At 46.2% G+C, this 21196-nt stretch overlaps 1 protein-coding gene across 9 annotated transcripts in view; it reads left to right on the top strand.

Annotated features, from left to right (window-relative positions):
- The window catches only part of EIF3A (eukaryotic translation initiation factor 3 subunit A), a 57141-nt gene extending 36439 nt beyond the window's left edge, over positions 1-20702 (top strand). Inside the window, exons 17-23 of one of the 9 annotated variants that reach the window (XM_030568193.1) lie at positions 344-528; positions 3225-3313; positions 8285-8652; positions 8803-9159; positions 9932-10106; positions 11321-11508; positions 19408-20702. In XM_030568193.1, coding sequence (XP_030424053.1) covers positions 344-528; positions 3225-3313; positions 8285-8652; positions 8803-9159; positions 9932-10106; positions 11321-11508; positions 19408-19667 — 1622 coding nt within the window. In that variant the 3' untranslated portion in view covers positions 19668-20702. Of the gene's footprint in view, positions 1-343; positions 529-3224; positions 3314-8284; positions 9160-9931; positions 10107-11320; positions 11509-19407 lie in introns of all 9 variants that reach the window. The other 8 variants (XM_030568185.1, XM_030568192.1, XM_030568191.1 and 5 more) reach the window with 8 other exon arrangements.
- The last annotated feature ends 494 nt before the right edge of the window (positions 20703-21196 follow it).

The raw sequence follows: 21196 nt of genomic DNA, 5'->3' as shown, positions 1-21196 counted from the left end.
GTGTTAACTAGTATTTCACACTTTTAGTATTAATAAATTTGATTTGTGCATCAATAAATAGATACCTGCATGGTTTCTTTATTGAATATCCAACAGCTATTGTGCCAGATATCAAGTTGATCAATTTTTTTGTTTTTTTCTGTCACGTAGACGTTAATTACTTTCAAAAGAAGAATGCTGCTGTTCACAAATACTACAATAGTTACTTAGATGTTTGTGGGTGGGAAGAGGACTATTGTGTACCTTTTTCTTTTTTTCCTCCAGTTATAAACTGCTCTCAGAGAGGATTTGCTCTATTGGTAGTTTTTTATTTTTTTCAAAAGAATACAAATTCTTTTTGCAGAGCTCGAAGAGAAGGAACGTATTGAGCGTGAAAAACGTGAGCAGGAACAGCGTGAATACCAGGAGCGTGTCAGAAAACTAGAAGAAGTAGAGAGGAAAAAACGTCAGAGAGAGCAGGAAATTGAAGAGAGGGAGCGTCGCAGAGAAGAGGAGCGGAGAGGTCTTGATGACCCACTTTCAAGAAGGGTACTGTGATTTGTTTTTATTTTTTAATTGGCTGATTGCTCTTCCTCTCTCTCTCTCTTTTGTAAGGAGTTGAAAATGCGGTTTAGGTGGGCTAATGAAAGTCATGTAGAGGTGTACAACCCGTAAGGAAAAGTTTACTTAAATACTGTGTGCTTATTTGCTTGTCTAGTTCAGAAGTTAATATTTGGGTGCTAGCGATTGACAATTTATTCACTGGCCACAGAAAATTAGTTTTCAACAAATTGAACCAATATGTTTAAAGGGGTGGAGAATAGATTTAATTGTGGTCAGCACAGATGAATCGGGAGGGACTAATGAGGAACAAAATTGTAATGGCTTATGCTAAAGTTGTGAATCAGAATAGCCATTATAGGGAAACTCCAGTCTAAACATAAAAATAAACATACTCGCTATAATTAGGTTAGAAGAGTGAAGGACTAAAAGATATCTTTAAAAAATCAGAAGCTATCATTTTGAAAATATACTATAAAATAGGACTGAAATAATGCACTTTCCCAGTACAGTACACTAGAAATAGCAATTAAAAAAAAATTCAAGCTCATAAGTTAAATTGTGTCGTCATTTTGGGGATTGGTATAATAATAATAATGTCATTCCAAAAATGTGTGTTACATCCTGCAACTTACCTATGCAGAACTTTGAAATTTTCTAATTTTTAATACTTGCTAATGGGAAAGCTTGTTTTAGGTCCTCCTTTTGATGTGTCATTCAAGGAGATACTGAAACAAGTAGAAGTACTTGTAGAAGTACTCTTCTACAAATATATTTTTGAAAAAGTGGTTGTTTTTAGCAAACAATATCTAAAACCACCAGCTCATTTAATACCAGGTGACACTCTTGTCCATTACTAATTTGCCTGTGTGAAAAAGTTGATTTCCAGTTCCTAGGGAACAGGTATCCAAATCACCCAAAAAAATGCCTTCACAACTGGCAGACTCACTGAAAGCAAGGATTGCATGATCCTAGGTAGTTAACTGTGATCTTTTGTGCAGAGAGAACTTTATCTACAGGGCTCTCAATTTAGTCCTACTTACTAGCACTACTACATGTGCATATTCTAGTACAGGGAAAACTTTTCAGTCAGAAACTGAATGTTTAATAGCTTTTGTGTAAAATGGTGTGTCTGTGAATCACAAAAAAAAACTGTGTTAAGTGCTTTACAAACACAGAACAAAAAGATGGTCCCTGCCTCCAGAGGGCTTATAATCATAATTATAAAATGAGAGAGACAACAGATTGATATTGATAGGGGAATATAAGGAAACATTAAGGCAGTATTAGTCAGCATGATCAACAGTATCAGAGCCCCAGCTGCTTAACCGTTGTCAAATCTTTTTGTAGGCATCACAACAACGGAGAGTTTGAAGGAGGATAATAAGGTAGCTTTGCAGATGATTATGGGGAGCTCCTCCCAAGGATAATGCATAGCAGAAGAGAAAGCACAAAGGTGCTTGTTTGAAAATTGAGCATGTGGGTAGTGGACGCTGGCATCAGTGGCCAATTGAAGGCAAGAGTCAACATTTTCAGTAGCAAATAGGAGGTGAAAGGCTGTAGAGGGCTTTTCTTTTAAAGTGAAGACAAGCAGGTTATATTTGCGATAGAGGAGCGGTTGCCACGGGAGGGATTCAAAGATTAAGGTCTTCAGTAACTCAGATATAGGTTAGCGGTTTGTTACAGGAGTGGATGGGTGAGATTCTGTGGCCTGCATTGTGCAGGAGGTCAGACTAGATGATCATAATGGTCCCTTCTGACCTTAAAGTCTATGAGTCTATGGGTAGGTGACATGATGAAAGCGATGGACTAGAAGAATGATCTTTGCATCAGTATTCTGAATGGATATGAATGGGGCACAACTGCATTTGTCAAGGCTAGAGAAAAAGAGGTTGTATTTGAGATATGAGATGAGGTTGGATGAGAGTTTTAGTGGTATGGATGGATGAGAGAAAATTTGCAAGAGTTAGACATAGCCTGAATGTAGGGATCTAGAGAGAGATCCAAGTCAAAGATGATGCACAGATTACAGGTCTGAGTGACAGGCAGGATGGTGGCGATGTTCACAGCGGTTGAAAAAAGAAGTGATTTGGGAAGATTAGCAGCTCTGGTTTAGCCATCTTGAGTTTGTGGTTGATGTCTAGACATCTAGATAGACTTCCTAGACACATAAATGTGTAAAGGTACTCTGTATCCATAGTACCTGTAAACACTTATAACCAAGGAAAACCTTATAACAGCAGTGGGTCATATCATGTAATGAATGAAGAACACTTTTTAAAAAGTTGGATTGAAGTGACTGGACATCTGCTGCTGTTTATGGTAGTGCATTCATTTAAAATGTCTGAGTTGAGTTCTAATATTTCTTAGCTAAAAAAGCTAGCTGCTGCTTACAGTCACACTACAATATTACTCATGTACTTAATTAGCTCTAGTAAACTTTTTGTTGTATTAATCTAGAATTTAAACCTAAAGAAATATTACTTGTATCATAGTATCTGATAGGTCTGTTCCTTAGTTCAGCCAATTTACAGTTATTCAAGCGTTACATTGTAGAGAACATCAGCTTAATTGGTGCCAGAGCATGATGTTAAGTGATTGCAACTATTAGATTGCAACTATTAGAAGTTCTGTATTTTTGTGCTACCAAAGCTGATGCTATCGTTTACCTGTGGTGAATATAGGAATCTCGTTGGGGTGATAGAGATGCTGACAACACCTGGAGACGAACAGCTGAGCCAGAATCAGAATGGAGACGAGCACCACCAGAGAGGTAAGTAGAGGGAAATCCAGCATCATGGTTGTTGGGCCCAAATTTGTAGGCACTCTTCCTGTTTTCAGTCTGAATAGCCTTTGCCTCTATTATGGCCAGCATTTGCATCTTTGAAAGTTATCCTCAAGAATTTTTTTAAACTCCTTTGTAAGGATTCCAAAGTAAGACAGAAGGAGTATAGCTATTTAAAAATGCAAACAGGGAAGAGGGGACTTGTGATAAGATATGATAAACATCCATCCAAACTCTATTGTGCTTTTATCCAAGCATCCTTTTATCTAGAACACTGAATACAATTAAACTTCCTGGTTTATTTAAACCTTTACATTAAATCCAGTGGATGCCACCAAACCTCTAATAAACCAGCAGCTGCTTATATGATTTTTCCTTTGCTAAATCTGCAGCCTAATCAACCATCATCTTTACTTAAATGATTTGCTGCAGAGCTCAAAATAAGGGAAAGAGTGACTAGGTATAGACTTTGTGATGGCCTGTCATATTAGGAATTTTGCATTAAGGAATTGAGAGAGATACTGAAGAACTTTGTAACAAAAATTCAAAGCCTTGCAAGAAATTAAAAATCCAGGATAACTAAGGGCTGGTCTACACTAGGGGGGGATCGATCTAAGATATGCAACTAGCGTAGCTGAAGTCAAAGTATCTTAGTTCGACTTACTTGACCGTCCTCACGGCGGCAAGTTGACCTCCACGGCTCCCCCGTCAACTCCGCTTACTCCTCTCACCAAGGTGGAGTACGGGCATCAATTCGGGGATCAATTTATCATGTCTAGACGAGACACGATAAATTGATCCCAGATAGACCAATTACTACCTGCCAATCCAGTGGGTAGTGTAGACGTGGCCTTACAGAAGTTGAAAATATATGCTGCAAGCTGAGACTAAGAGCTAAAGAAATGTCATGAATTGAGAAAGGAAGCAAACTGAAAAGGGAGCGTTTAAGGACTCAGTATTTTGAGGCTGTTCTTTTGCTAAAATGCTTGTCCTGGGTTGGGATATCTGGGTACGTTCACTGATAACTGAGAGGATTTTGAGAGTGACTGCACAGGGGAAATATAGGCCTTTGGGGACTCACTGCATTGGTTAGGACTTTTTTCTTTCTCTTCCATGCGGTTCCAATGTTGAGAGGGGAATCAAAATCAGTCCAGGCTAATATGCATATGCAAGGCTATTGAACATTGTCTTGACCAATTCTTTTAATTTGTCCCAAGAGAGTAATTAAAGTCAAATCCAGCCATAATACTTTCTGACGTTGCTTAAGATGAAGGCTAGGGGTCCTGTATTATTTGTGCACCCAAAGGTCTCATTGGTTTTAGTGGTAGTCTTGGTGTACAAGGAATGTGTTAATTTATATAGGACTCTAGTGTAGTAATGTAGATTTGACTGCAACTGAATAAAATGTTCAGAAATCTATTTCTGAATTAAGGCAGAGGCAGTGATATAGAGGGCAGAACACAGAGCAGCAGCAGGAACACATATTTAGTTTGTCTACAGCTCCTAGCACAAATGGTGTCATGTTGGAATCATCCCATGGACACTAGTAAAGGTAAGGAAATTCAGAGATTGTCTTGCAAACGTAGATTTTTCACTTGAAACCATTTAATTCATCATTCAAATGCCAAGAGCCGTATGACAGTCCATAATCGTGGAACTACTTGTAGAGTGCAGGCAGGCCTCACACTGATTACCCAGGACTTCAGGGTGGTCATCTTAGCTGTCATTTTGTCCCAGTTGTCCTCAACCTTTTCTGGACCATGACCCTGTGTTACAACAGGAAAAAACTGCAGATTCCCCCTCCCTAGCCATAAGGAGAGGGTAGTCCTGACACATGCTGGATGTGTTTGCAAACCCCAGGTTGAGAACCTGTGTCTAGTCAATGGAGAGTTAACCTTCACCATACAAGGAAGATAGTCAACTTAAGAAACAAAAGAAAGCATAAATCTCTTAGAATCCGGCAACAAAATTAGTAATCTTCCAGATAATATCTGCAATTTGCCAAAACAGCTGAGGAAACTAAGTTTATAACTGAATAGAGGCTGTGCAGTGTGCCTCAGAATGAGGAACTTATCACCCCTAAAAACATTATATAAAATTATTACCTCTCCATCAAAAAAGTAGATTGGTCTTAGAAGGATGGCAATTGCTCTAGAATGCACCGTCAACAGGAGTGTCTGTTTCCAGCTCACCCATTTTAGGGAAAATAGAGATTGCTCACAACAAGCACTTCTAATTCCTGAGAGGGACCAGAAGACAACCCTGGAATTCATCAGAGGGGATGATATTATTTCAGCTATCATAGAAATGTTGGGCTGGACAGGACCTCAGTAGGTCCTGTAGAGTATTCCCTCTGTGCTAAAGCAGGAATAAGTATATCTAGACTGTCCTTGATAGATGTTTGTCTAACTTGTTCTTAAAAAAAAAATCAGTGATGGTGATCCATTGCTTTTGCATGTCTCAAATTGCTCCCCAGAGGAGCCCCAAATAGTTTATGTGCTTCTGATAATGGAAAAAAGGCCTGACGTGTGTTTTATGTGTGTATCTTATGTACTTTTTGAGTTTTGAGTGAGCATAAGAATTCTTAAACTACTATCATCCACCAAGATTGGGGAAAAGTTAGAGATCCTAGTACCAGATCCCCCCTCCATTTCATTAGCATGAAACTTGGTAGAAAAATTCTACCTGAATTGCAAAGGCATCCTGCTTTAAGCCTCATAAACCTTATATTGGAAATTGGGTTGCAGTCATGAGTGTGGAGTGGCTGCTGCCATTCTGTAATGAACTGAATAATAATCTTGTCTGATCATTAGTTTTTTGTTGCAAAAAGATATCCTCCTATAGAACATTCTGTATGATAGCCTCCCACAAGTGTGCACATCATTCCCTATAAATTAGTATGTTTGACTGAGATTACAATTTGCTTTCTAACGTCAATAAACATATTTAATTTCTAAAGGGAATTTACGTAGAGAGCCATATTCACTGTGGAAAGAGCTCCTAGTTGCCCCTAATCAGTACCTATCTCCTGACTTTTCTTTCCATCTGAAGAATTATTTCACAATCATGAAGGTAAAAAGATTAGCAGAAGTAATTGGCACAGTATTTTACAATTACCTTCTTAAGATCCTGAGGAATCTGAGTTGTGATATCTATAACCATAGCAAAAGAAAGTCTACAACATCTGTCAGCTTAGAGCACCCATACAGCTAATTTTGTTAAGTGTTCCTAAATAGTCACCTTTCACCAGAGACTGAGTAGGAAAAACTTTAGCTTGAAAGAGAATTCTCCAGATTGAGTGCAAATAGGAGTCTAGAATAGAATTGCTGTCTCATTGTTAAAGGTAATTATACTCTCCCTCAGTCTGGAAGCAGAAACAGGAAGCTGTAGCTCAGATTTCTCAAGATTGTTGAGGTATGGGTTATGTCAGATTAACAGCGGCATATTCTTCCCCTCTTGTTGGAATCCCACATTATTATTTTTTTAACCAAATCTTTGTGGTTTACCTCTAAGATGTCCAATAATGTGCATTTCTACTGTTTCATATCTTTTCAAATTCATCAGACATTCAAATCCAGGTTAACACTTTGATTTGTAGTTCCTAAAAGACACACACCACTCTCCATCTTCATAGTAAACTGCCCCTCATTCCCCACAAATAGTTTAATTTCCTAAAATTGAGAGGAAACCTTCACCTCTTGACAGAACCATGGCTTATGACCTGTATAAATATGTAAAATAGATGCCATCCTTACTGTATTCAGTACTGTTGTGAATGAAGAGGTGTAGTACACAGGCCAAATGTATATAGAGCACTTGGTGAAGCATTAAAATAAACAATATATCCTGAGTAATGACAAGGAAGAAAGCTCACACTCATATCCAGTGGTATCCAATCTTTTCAGCTTTGAGGACGAAACATATTTCAAAAGATCAGGGAGCCACAATCAGTTTTATGGCGCAGATTCTGCCTTTGCTGTGCTCCCTTTCCATCACTTCAGAAGGGGGTAGTCCCCAGAAGGCATAGTCAGTCTGTCAATATCCTGTACCTCCCTACTTGCAGCCACCTAGCACAGAGGGTGAGGAAGATGAGAGGCCAGGAGCGCATTGTCTTCTGACCTTTCCAAGTTGGATTATGATCCTTACGGGACTGTTGCCAGTTAAAGCATTCCAAGGCTGCTGTGATGGACCTGTATGTGATTGTTGGTCACCAACTTCTGGACTGCACTGTGTGGCTGTGTGAGGAAGAGATGGGAACCATCCATCTCTTAGACCAGTGGTACCCCCTCCCATTCCTGTCCGCGCCCCCCAGAGCTGGGGTCTGGAGTGGGGCTGCGGCTCTGAGAGTGGGGGATGCGGACGAGGTAAGGGCCCCCCCCAACTCCTGTACTCCACCGGGCCAAGAGGCACAGGCGGAGTCCATGGGGAAGCGTCAGCAGTCGACTCACTGCAGTGAAGACACCGTGGTGAGTAGATCTAAGTACGTTAACTTCAGCTACGTTATTCACATAGCTGAAGTTGCGTAACTTAGATCAATTTCCCCCTTCCCCCCCAGTGTAGGCCAGGGCTTAGACTCTGGCAGCGCCCCTCTAATGCCTTTCCTACTCTTCTTGGACTCCCACAAATCAGTAAGGAAGAGTCAGTGGAGCAGCCAGACTTATTCTCTTTGCAGTTCAGCAGGTGGCCAGCAGGGGAGCAGCTGTAACCCAGAAGGGACAACAGCTGCTCAGAGCAGTTTCTGGGGCAACGGGGGAGGTGATGCCTTCTACCTCCTTTTGACAGTGATGAGGCTGAGTCAGACACTTCCAGTTAGAAATAGCAAGGGAACTGGTTGGGGAACAGATTTTCAACTTGCAGTCAATTACACACTCTCTTCATAATGTGCACCATCAAGGGTCACAGGTTGGACCCACTGCTCTAATACGTAAACTTTTCTTCACTTTTCACGTGGTTTAATAGGGAATGGCGCCGTGGAGAAGGGCGTGATGATGAAAGACTTTTCCGAAGAGGAGATGATCTGCTTAGACGTGGTGGTGCTGAAGAGAAAGAGCCTTCTTCCCGGGAAGCAAACGAAGACCGAGCCCCCAAGCGGGATGTGGACCAAGACAGGGAACCCAGGCGGGGTGTGGATGAGGATGGGGAACCCAAGCGGGACGAGGATGGGGAACCCAAGCGGGATGAGGACAGGGGACCCAGGCGGGGTGTGGATGAGGATGGGGGACCTAGGCGGGGTGTAGATCAGGACAGAGGGAGTTGGCGCACTTCAGATGACGACAGAGGGCCCAGGCGAGGCCTGGATGACGACAGAGGGCCCAGGCGAGGCCTGGATGACGACAGGGGGAGTTGGCGTACTGCAGATGAGGATAGGGGTCCCAGGCGCAGGCTGGATGAGGATAGGGGTCCCCGGCGCGGGCTGGATGAGGATAGGGGTCCCCGGCGCGGGCTGGATGAGGATAGGGGGAGTTGGCGCACTGCAGATGACGACAGGGGGCCCAGGCGTGGCCTGGATGACGACAGGGGGCCCAGGCGTGGCCTGGATGACGACAGGGGGCCCAGGCGTGGCCTGGATGACGACAGGGGGCCCAGGCGGGGCCTGGATGACGACAGGGGGAGTTGGCGCACTGCAGATGATGACAGGGGACCTAGGCGGGGCCTGGATGATGACAGAATTTCCAGACGAGATGAGGACAGAGGCCCCTGGCGTAGTGCAGATGAGGATCGACTCTCAAGACGTGATGACGACAGGGGTCCATGGCGTGGTGGGGATGATGACAGAGGGCCCAGGCGTGGCGATGATTCAAGACCTGGTCCTTGGAGACCATTTGGTAAACCAGGTAAAATAATTTTGTAATTAAACTATGGATTTTTTCATAATTCTATCCCTCTTCCAAAAATGAAATGTTCTGAGTTTATTAAGATGTATATTAAGTACTAGATACTTGAGATAGCAGAAATAACTGGAGCTAGCTCTGTGTGTTATTTTTAAACCAAGATTAGGTGTGTTTCTGAAATATATGCTCTAATTCAAACTAGGAATCACTATGAGTCTATTAATTTTCTGTTGCAAATGGCTGGATCAATCTGGCTAATTTGGATGTCCCTCTCATTTTGAATGATCCTTTTCATTTTACTGTGGGGTTTTTTTTTTAAATCAATATTTATTACTTCTGTAGCAAATATTTAAAGATCAAATATTAATGCTGGAAATTCACTTGTGTTGTGAACTGCAAAGTGCCACTGTAGACAGTGCACCAGCACTGAGAGTTATTCCCTTCGTGGAGGTGGTTTTTTACACAGCCATGTTAAAACGCTGCTGTAGCAGCACTTTTAATGTTTCTAGTGAAGACATGTCTTAAAAAATACAGATTTTATTCAGCTCTTTGCTGAACTACTATGGGGAGTATGGATTTCTTCACGTGAATGAGGCACCTGACCTACATTAAACATAGGTTCTTCGTCAAGTCTTTGTGGACCCTACTCAAGGTGGGAGCCGAATGGACAAAAACTTGAAGCAGAATCACAGTTGCTGTGAAGGAAAGTAAAACCTTCTCTCTTGACTACTCCAGGTTAGTCAGAAAAAAATTTGATTCCTTTTGTTCCTAACAGGCGGATGGAGAGAACGAGAGAAAGCTCGCGAAGACAGCTGGGGCCCCCCGCGAGACTCCAGACCTTCGGAAGACCGTGAGTTGGATAGAGATAAAGATATTGATGAAAATGAAAAGGATCGTGAGTTTGACAAAGATCGTGACCTTGATCGGGATGATCGCTTCAGACGTCCAAGGTGTGATTTTTCTATTGTTAACAATATTGATAGGAGTTTTTTAAAAGCCTTCAGCTTTTTTCCTCTTTCGTGAAATTAGTCACATCTTTAAAGCAATAAACAAATTATATTGATTATTCATATTGTGAAGAAAATCCTAATTGTTCCCAAAAGCAGTCACAAAATGTTTTACTGCTCACTTTTAAATACACCTCTACCCCAATATAACACGGGTTCGCATATAACGCGGTAAAGCAGCGCTCCTGCGGATCAGTGCGTCAGCTCCCAGATGAGGTGCTCCGCTTTCCACCGCCGGTGAGTGCAGGGAGGTTGGGGAAAGGACGCCCCGCTGCCGGTGAGTACGGGGGAAGTGGAGTGCCATGGCTGGGAGCTGGCAAAGGGAGTGGGCTAGGGCCGGGTTGCTCTGCTTCCGGTGAGTGTGTGGAGGTTGGGGAAAGGATGCCCCCTGTACTCAGCTGTGGCGGGAAGTGGAGCACTGTGGCTGGGAGCTGGTAGAGTGGAGCGGACTGGGGCTGGGCTGCTCCGCTTCCTACTGCTGGTGAGTGTGGGACCTTCCCTACCCCACAGCGAGGGCCGCATCACTCTGCTTCCCGCTGCAGTTGAGTGTGGGGGGGCTGGGGGAGGGGGCGTCCTTTCCCCAATCTCCCCACACTCACCGGCAGTGCCAGAAGCAGAGCACCACAGCTGGGGGCTAGTGGAGTGTAGCAGGCTGGGGCCGAACTGCTCCCCGCCACTGCCAGTGAGTGCCTGTCGGGAGGCTGCGGGTGTGGTTAGGGCAGTCAGGGAATAGCGAGCAGGGGGGGTGGGTAGGGGGTGGAGTCCTGGGGATGATTAGGGACAGGAGTCTCTGGAGGGGGTGCTCAGGGGACAAGGAGCAAGGGGGCCAAAGCAAGTTTGATGATATGTGGTCTTGCTATAGCGCGGTAAGATTTTTTTAAGCTCTGGAGGACTGCATTATATCGGGGTAGAGGTGTATGATTGCAGTCCTTTTCTTAGTCAGAATTGAGCGTTGACCCTAGGTTTCACTAAAATGAAAACTTAACTTTAAACACTCCAATAATTTTTTCTCATAAATTGTGCCCTGTGCGCCTGGTACAGCATCTGGTTGACACTGTTTCAGATAACTTGTCGTTTTAACACTGCTGTGTTCACTGCAGCAGAAGCCAGAGTATAAAGGGTTAGTCTTACTTTTATTTATTTTTAAATGGCAAAAGGGATGAGGCTGGCTGGAGAAGAGGACCAGCTGAGGAAGTTTCCAGCTGGAGAGATTCAAGTCGTCGAGACGAATGGGATAGAGGTGGTCGTGACACGAGAGATGACCGGGGTGGTCGTGACCTGAGAGATCGGCGTGGTGATGAGAGAGATAGAAGAGGACCTCTAATCAGAACAGACCGTGAAGAAAGTATGTTTGTTTCCCCATACCAGTTGAAATATTTGTCACTGGGGATCATTTAGGGTATGTCTACACTACCCGCCGGATTGATGGACAGCGATCGATCCAGCGGGGATTGATTTATTGTGTCTAGTCTAGATGCAATAAATTGACCCCCGAGCCCTCTCCTGTTGACTCCTGTACTCCAGCGCCGTGAGAGGTGCAGGCAGAGACGACTGGGGAGCGGCAGCAGTCGATTCACCGTGGTGAAGAAACCACAGTAAGTCAACCTAAGTACATCAACTTCAGCTACATTATTCACGTAGCTGAAGTTGTGTAACTTAGATCGATTCCTCCCCCCAGTATAGACCAGGGCTTACATTAATGGCCCCTTTACATCGCTCTGGTAATGTAAAAGGACCTTAAAGTGGAGTCAATTACATATATACCCATTTAAAGTCTCTTTTACCGTCAGTCCCTACTGTCGGAATGGTATAAAGGGAAGGGGCCCTGGTGTAAGTGCGAATCTGGCTCTGAATTTTTTTTTTTTATAATTTTTATCCCAGTAGATTTTTGTCATTTGGGATACAGATCAGAAATGAAAGAATGAGACTATTAAAAATATCACTAGGAGAGCTGGATGAAATGTTTTGGGGCAAATAGTTTATTCACCAAAACATGCACTATTGGCTGGTCTGAGGCTATTCATGAATTTGACCCGCTCATGTTGGGCAGGGAAAAGTTTTCAGGCCAGCAAACTGTCTGTCAGTCCATCCCACTTTACAATCTTTAGCCCTGTGGTTAGGGCATTTGCCTGGGATGCAGGAGACCCAGGTTTAAATCCCCATTCTGGAGCAGAGACTTGTCTCCACCACTGCACCCATAGGAGCACCCTAATCATGTTACAAACTGGGTGGGTTGCTCTTCATCTTTCCTATTGAAGCAATTCCATTTTGTAGAAAATCTGAAATATTAATTGAGCCAAAGAGAGAGTTGGAGATGTGGATTCAAATCATCTCTCTGCCTGATTTAGAGGAGGGATTTGCATCCACATCTGACTCACCACGTTAGTACATGCCCTCATTATACCCAGTGTGCATGTGCTTAAGTCCCATTTGCTTCAATCCAGAATAGGGATGCTGCCCTGAAACTGGTCCTCACTGATAAAAATGGTGCAGAAAATGCAGCACAAGACATCTTGACAAGTGAAAGGAGGAGGAACTGGTTTTCAGCGCTGAGATTCTTTTTTTTTTACTATGTTAAGTTTGGTATTTGAAAGTGTTTTCCATTTAGCTTCCACATTATTGTAAAACTGATTATGTCCTCAACTTCTTATCTCTACTGTGAAATAAGTAGTTGTTCTTCGAGTGATTGCTCATATCCATTCCAGTTAGGTGTGCGTGCTCGTCGGAAGATTTTTACCCTAGCAACTCCGGTGGGTCGGCAGGTTGCTCGCTGGATATATACCCCTGCCGACCCGACTGCTCCTCAGTTCCTTCTTACTGCCCGTGTTGGTCGTTGGAACAGTGGAGCGCAGCTTAGCTGTCCTTCACTTCCCTAGCTTCTCTTTGTTCATTTGATCTCTTGTTGTATATAGTTGACTTAGTCTATAGTGTAATTAGTTTTATAGTTATTAGTTAGTTGTTGTATATAGTTTAGCGGGGCTTGGGCTTTAGCTCTTCCCGGTGCCCGGGTCCATGCCCTGTTCACCAGGGTTTAAACCGTGCTCGGCCTGTAAAAAGCTGATGCCCACGAGCGATCCCCACGACTCTTGCCTAAAGTTCCTCGGAGAATCGCACATTTCCGACAAGTGTCGCATTTGCAAGGCCTTTAAGCCACAGACTAAAAAGGAGAGGGACTTTCGCTTGAAGACTCTCCTTATGGAGGCAGCCCTTAACCCTCTGTCCTCGGCACCGAGCGCTGACAGCGCTCCTCCGGCACCGGACCGCGCCGGTTCTGCCAAGACACCTCGGCACAGGGACCTGACCGAAGGCCCTCGGCTTCCTCCACACCTTCAACGCAGGCTCGTTCGGATCGCCCGGCACCTACTCCTGCTGCGGGACCGACGACAGTGATACCTTCGAGTCCGGTCCTGGAGAGCTCCCTGTTGAGACCCGTGGTCGAGCTGATGGTCCCCTCCACGCCGGAGACATTCTCCTCGGCCAGGGACCTTATTGCAATGACTGAGTCTGCCCTGCCTCAACCGCCAGTGCGGGTTCTGCATTCTAGAGGCAAGCCTGCCGCTATGAGGCCTCCTTCGCTGGAATTGACAAGCCGGCACCGATCTTGATCCAGGTCCCGGCACCGCTCAAGGTCTCATGGACGGTCCCGGTCTCGATGACGCCCGCAGTCCCGGCACCGCTCACCGAGGCAGTACCGGTCATACTCGCGGCACAGATCCACCTCCCGTTCCACCCGGTACTCTCAGTACCGCTCCGGCTCTAGGCACCGCTCCCGGCACCGAGACTCTCGCAGCCGGTCCCGCCGCAGGCGTTCGAGATCCAGGTCGACCTCCTGGCACCGCGCTGGTTGCAGGTCCCAGTCTCGGTGCCGATATGATCCCTGGCACCGAGGAGATCTCCAACGACGGCAGCGAGGGACTCATACCAGCCTCGTTCGGCTCCTCCATAGCCGTCCTGACACCCGTCCGTGTCTTCTCAAGCGGATAGTGCATATGCCCCAGACACCGACGTGCCTGCTGCCCTGTTCCATGAGCCCCAGCTTCAAGATCATGGACCGCAGCAGTGGGGATTCTGGATGCCTTGGGTGTACCATCAGGCCCAAGGCCCTCACCCAGGTCCATCGCGGTCAACCACCTCAGAACACAGGGTGCCAAAGGCCACGATTACCCGTTCTCCTCCTCCTCCTCCTATGGAGGAAAGGTTGACCCAGCCTCAGGACTCAGAGCTCCCCAAGGAGACAGACACGATCCACCAGGCGGAGCCCTCATCCATCAGACCCGCTCGTTCCAGGTCTCTCCTCTTCATCCTCCCCTGACGAGGCTGTAGCTGGGACCTCATCTGCCAGCCCTCCAATTGACCTCAGGGCCCACCAGGACCTCCTCAGGGCCCACCAGGACCTCCTCAGGCATGTTGCACAGAATATGAACTTGCAGGCCGAGGAGGTCCCGGAGGTACAAGACCCAGTGGTGGACATATTGTCATCAGATGCCCCCACTAGAGTGGCCCTCCCATTCATTAAGACCATACAAGCCAATGCCCCTACGATCTGGTAGTCTCCGGCCTCTGTTCTGCCCGCTGTGCGAGGAGTAGAGCGCAAATACATGGTGCCCTCCAAGGGTTATGAATATCTGTATGTCCACCCTCCTCCTTGCTCCCTCGTCATCCAGTCAATTAACGAGAGGGAGTGCCATGGCCAGCAGGCCCCAGCCCCTAAATCAAAGGACGCGAGGCGCATGGACTTGCTTGGGCGAAAAGTCTACTCTGCGGGGGCCCTCCAACCCCGCATGTCCAATCAGCAAGCCCTCCTTAACCGCTATAGCTACAACACCTGGGCGGCAGCGGACAAATTTAAGGAGTTGCTTCCACAGGACGCACAACAGGAGTTCTCAGCGATCCTCGATGAAGGGAAAAAGGTCGCAAGAACTTCCCTCCAGGCTTCCCTTGATGCCTCGGACTCAGCCGCCAGGACTCTGGCCTCTGGCGTGACTATGCGCCGTATCTCGTGGCTGCAGGTCTCCGGCCTCCCCCCGGAGCTCCAACACACTATTCAGGACCTTCCATTTGAGGGCCAAGGGCTGTTTTTGGATAAAACTGACCCTAGGCTGAAGAGCCTAAAAGACAACAGGGTCATTATGCGCTCATTAGGGATGCACACGCCGGTAACTCAGCACAGGCCCTTCCAACCCCAACAGCACCGCCCTTACCCTCAACCCCGGCAGAGACAAGACTTCGCCAGACGGCAAGGCAGAAACGGTCGCTGAAGGCAGTCGGGCAACCAAGGGGGCCAGAACCCGAGCTCTTCCAAGCCTTCCTCTGGGCCAAAACCTTCCTTTTGAAGGTGCACCCGAGGGCGTTGTACCAATTTCTTTAAAGGATCCGTCCCCTCCTTTTTCCAACCGTCTTTCCTTTTTCCTCCCTGCGTGGTCCCAGCTAACATCAGACCGTTGGGTCTTACGCACGTTGGAACTTGGATACCACCTCCAATTGATTTCAAACCCCCCCCCATGCCCCTCCCTCATCCCTCTTCAGGGACCCCTCTCACGAGCAACTCCTCCTACAGGAGGTGCAAATGCTCCTCGCCAAAGGAGCCATAGAGGAGGTACCGGAGCACGAGCGGGGCAATGGGTTTTAGTCCCACTACTTCCTAATCCCCAAGGCAAAGGGAGGTCTCAGACCTATCTTTGATCTGCGGGAACTCAACAGATACATGATAAAGTTGAAGTTCCGTATGGTATCCCTGGGGACCATTATCCCATCCCTGGAGACTGGTATGCTGCCCTTGACATGCAAGATACCTACTTCCACATAGCCATCTTCCCACCTCACAGAAGGTTCCTCCGGTTCATGGTCAACTGACAACATTTCCAGTTCGTGGTCCTCCCGTTCGGCCTCTCTACAGCCCCAAGAGTATTCACCAAATGTGTGGCTGTAGTCGCCACCCACCTTCGCCGCAGTCGGATACACGTGTTTCCGTATCTAGACAACTGGCTTATCTGCGGGACCTCCGAGACGCGAGTCCTCAGTAACATCCGCATTGTCAAGAACCTTTTCCTACATCTAGGTTTAATGATCAGTGTGGAAAAATCGACTCTAATCCCCACTCAGAGGATAGAGTTTATTGGTGCGACCCTGGACTCCATTCTTGCCAAAGCCTGTCTACCTCTGTCACAGTTCCAGACTATGGCGGCCATCATCCGGAGGCTGCAAGCGGCGCCGTTAACTTCGGTATGTACTTGCCTCGCTCTCTTGGGCCACATGGCAGCCTGCACGTTCCTAATGAACTACACAAGACTGCGCCTACGGCCCCTCCAGTCCTGGCTCAACTCACAATACCGTCCAGCCAGGGATCCTATGGACATGGTCGTCACCATTCCCCCGACGGTCCTAGACTCCTTCAAGTGGTGGCTGGATCCCTCCGTGGTGTGTGCGGGGCTCCTGTTCCATCCGCCCCAACCCTTGGCGTCCCTAACAACGGACGCATCATCCCTGGGTTGGGGGGCTCACCTCGGGCACCTACGCACCCAAGGCCTTTGGTCGTCTCACAAGCTGGCCCTCCACATCAACGTCCAGGAGCTGAGAGCAGTCCACCTCGCTTATCAGACATTCCGACAACACCTACAGTGCCGTTGTGTGTCAGTATTCACCGACAACACAATGGCCATGCATTATATAAACAAGCAGGGCGGCACCAGATCTTCACCTGTATCAAGAGACCTTACAACTCTGGGGCTTCTGCATGGCCCATTCTATACACCTCATCGCATCCTTTCTCCCGGGAGTTCGGAACACGCTGGCGGATCGCCTCAGCAGATCCTTCCTTTCCCACGAATGGTCCCTTCGCCCGGACGTTGCTCTTTCGCTCTTCTGGAAGTGGGAGTTTCCCCAGATGGAGCTCTTTGCATCTCGCGGGAACAGGAAATGCCAGACGTTCTGCTCCTTTCAAGGCCCCGCACCAGGTTCAGTGGCGGACACCTTCCTTGTACCGTGGACAACGCACCTGCTTTATGCCTTTCCACCATTTCCGCTCGTCCACAAGGTTCTACTGAAAGTACGCAGGGACAAGGCCCACTTGATCATGATAGCTCCAGCGTGGCCTCAGCAGCACTGGGTACACCACGTTGCTAGACCCATCCATAGCCGACCCTGTCCCCCTGCCTCTTCACTTGGACCTGATCACCCAGGACCATGGCAAGCTCCGTCACCCGGACCTTCAGTCGCTCCACCTCACGGCATGGCTCCTGCGTGGCTGACCCAGTCTGAGCTGCGTTTCTCTACCCCAGTGCAACAGGTGCTCCTGGGTAGCAGGAAGCCTTCCACTAGAGCGACATATTTGGCCAAGTGGAAGCGTTTCGCGTGCTGGTGCGTGAAGCGGGACTTCCTTCCCACTGAGGTCTCCATTTCCAACATTTTGGATTACCTCTGGTTCCTCAAACAACAGGGCCTGGCGGTATCATCTCTTAGGGTCCATTTGGCGGCCATCTCTACCTTCCACCCAGGGGAGGATGGCCGCTCGGTGTTCTCTCACCCGATGGTGTCTAGGTTCCTTAAGGGCCTGGAGCGCCTCTACCCCTAAGTACGCCGCCCTGCCCCTACATGGGACCTTAACCTGGTTCTTGCCAGACTCATGTCCCCTCCATTCGAACCGTTAGCAACTTGCTCCCTCCTCTACCTCTCCTGGAAAACCGCTTTCCTGGTGGCCATCACATCCGCGAGATGGGTCTCGGAGCTTCGGGCCCTCACGGTAGATCCCTCATATACTGTGTTCCACAGGGACAAAGGTGCAGTTGCGACTGCATCCAGCCTTTCTCCCCAAAGTGGTATCAGCCTTCTATGTTAACCAGGAGATCTTCCTACCTGTCTTCTTCCCAAAACCACATTCGTCTCGCAGGGAGCAGCAGCTACGCTCCCTAGACGTCCGTAGAGCGCTCACTTTTTATATCGAGCGAACTAAACCATTCTGCAGAACCCCCCAACTCTTTGTTGCAGTGGCTGAGCCTATCAAGGGGCTACTCGTCTCCTCGCAGCGGATTTTCTCCTGGGTAACGTCGTGCATCCGCACCTGTTACGACTTGGCTCACGTCCCCTCGGGCCACGTGACCGCGCACTCCACCAGGGCTTCAGGCCTCATCGGCTGCTTTCCTCACTCACGTGCCCATTCATGAAATCTGTCGTGCAGCGACCTGGTCCTTGGTCCACACCCTTGCCTCCCACTATGCCCTGGTTCAGCAGTCCAGGGATGATGCAGCCTTCGGCTCCGCCATGTTGCACTCTGCGACATCTCACTCTGACCCCACCGCCTAGGTAAGGCTTGGGAATCACCTAACGAGTGGATATGAGCAATCACTCGAAGAAGAAAAGACGGTTACTCACCTTTGTAACTGTTGTTCTTCGAGATGTGTTGCTCATATCCATTCTACACCCGCCCTCCTTCCCCATTGTTGGAGTAGCCGGCAAGAAGGAACTGAGGAGCGGTTGTGTCGGCAGGGGTATATATCCAGCACCATGGCGGCGCCACTCCAGGGGGCGACCTGCCGACCCACCGGAGTTGCTAGGGTAAAAAATCTTCCGACGAGCATGCACGCACGGCACGCACACCTAACTGGAATGGATATGAGCAACACATCTCGAAGAACAACAGTTACAAAGGTGAGTAACCATCTTTTTCCTATACCGTTTTGCTTTCCAGAGCACTCTTATGTGCAGGATGAGTTGTTAATAACCCAGTGAAACTTCTGTTGCTTTTAACTTTGCCAACAAGCTGATAGAATTTGCAGGGGTTTTTGAGGCAGGGCAAACCTAAAATTTCTCTCCATTTACATACAATTTGGGGGGTTTTAGGATTCATTTTGTTATGAAACTCAACTGTTTTCTAGCTAGATATTTTAAGTTCTCAGTGTTTGATACTTATGGGCTAATAATTTGTGTATTAGCTACATAAACAGTGAATTTATTATAATGTACATTAGACAGAGCTCTAGCCAGATAAAGGCTAGTTCTGAGCAACTAAGAAATAATGGGTTACTATTGGCAGGCTTTCATTACAGTACTGTAAAATAAAACCATGGGCTCTGAACATGGGTGTCACCACCATCTTGCTGTATTGTTACATGGGAGCAGTAGTTCCAGTATGGCAAACTTTGAGAACCACTGAATTAAACTATCAGTGCTGGGCTGGTTGATTTAAACTCTTGTAAGGGACTGTAATAAAACAAAAAAAGTGGTTTCTAATGATCTTGCATGTTTCTAGCGAGTTCATGGCGGCGTGGTGACGACAGAAAAGAAGAACGTGGGGAAGAACGTGAAACTATCCGGCGAGCGGCTCCGGCTCCGGCTCCTACTCCTGTTCCTGTTGCTGCTCCCGCTGCCCCTGCTCCTCCTATTTCAAAAGACAGGGAGAGGGAGGCAGAGAGCGAGAAGGGCTCCTGGAGAACAGAAAAAGAACGAGAATCTCTTCGTCGCACTAAACATGAAACAGATGAAGATGGATGGACCACTGTACGACGTTAATTCAGAAACTAAACAGTTTAAACAAGTGTTTTAGGGTTGATTTGATCAAATCCACAGATTATTATATTTGTGCTTTATAAACATTCGGAATTGGTATTCTTTGACAAATGTTTTGAGAACATGAAAGCATGAGCCTGTATTACTTACTCATATATAGATTGATCATGCACAAAACTAGCAGCAGAAGGTTGGAAATTGCCTGTTTCTGAAATGACAAATGTTGCATATTTCACAGATCACTTGTTGCTGAAATAAAAATGAACTCTGTAGCTATCTTGAGCAACACATTTCAAACTAAAACAAACTGACCTTTTTAAAAAATATATAATTCTTAATTTGGAATGGGGTATGATTTATTTCACAGAACATGTAGTTGAAAACAAATCTCACAGAAAATGGTCACATTATTGAAAAGATGGAGCTGGATTAATTTCCATAATTGGCCGAGATGAACTATAAAACCCCTTCCCCTGCTGAGGTATTTTTGAGGGCAAGAGGTTTTTGTGAGGTATTTTATCATCTGAATTCAGTAAGTTGTTTAAATTTAAATAAATTACAATAAACATCCAGAACATTAGCTACACTGGGATATTTTCTATGATTTTACTTGAATGCATATGAAACCATTTTGCAATCATTCTAATAAGGAATATTGCTGCAGTGTGAAACAACAAAACATCGTTAAGACTTTAGACCTCAAGCATTATGGTCCACATACTGCTGAGTATTTTGTTTTGCCACAGCATAACTGCTTTTTCCATTACTGGATAATTCATGCCTTTCAAGCATTTATAAATATTGTCATTTAAAATGTGTGGTTTTGAAGGAATTGTTCAGATTTTTTCCCCCAACTTTGTCTTCAGGGTAAATGGTTTCCTTTTCAACAAGTGCTTTGTAGTAATGGCTGTGTTGACTGACTTCAATTTTGGGATGTAGTAACAATGTTAATCATTAACTATCTGGTCTTATTGAAGCCAACACAGAACATGCTGCTGTGTTTCTCTTCAATGGTAAATAAACAACTTATAGAATTAGCTTCTACTGTGTATTGACTTTTTAATTAACATTACTGATGTATTTTTATACAAAAAAGGCAAGCTGCATAACTTACTCCTTTCCACCATACCTACCCTTTTCTGTCCCAAATGAAAGAGAAAGTAACTTTCCTCTTGTATGGTGTTCTGACTAGGAAATGTGATGATTCATTTATGACAAACATGAACTTAAGTTGTTATGCTCCTTCTGTTGTTGCTTCACCTCCACAGAGATCTTCCTTTGAGGGTTGGATGGATGTGTCTTTGGAGGAGTCAGCTCTTCTCCTTGCTTGGCATAGCAATTGTTGCAAAGCAATACCCTGGACTACCTCTGTATCCTCTGTGAGAGATGGAACTAGACAATAGGACCCAAGTCTCTCAGTGATAACATAGTACACTACCCACCAGTACTCATTGGACAGTCTTTTGATACTTGCATTTGTCCCTAAAGTGGACTCAGTCTGAAAAATGACTATACAAACCAATTATTTTTCC

The sequence above is a fragment of the Gopherus evgoodei genome, chromosome 7, assembly GCF_007399415.2.
Source record: "Gopherus evgoodei ecotype Sinaloan lineage chromosome 7, rGopEvg1_v1.p, whole genome shotgun sequence".
Taxonomy (NCBI): Eukaryota; Metazoa; Chordata; order Testudines; family Testudinidae; genus Gopherus; species Gopherus evgoodei.
This window is presented reverse-complemented; position numbering and strand designations above follow the sequence as displayed.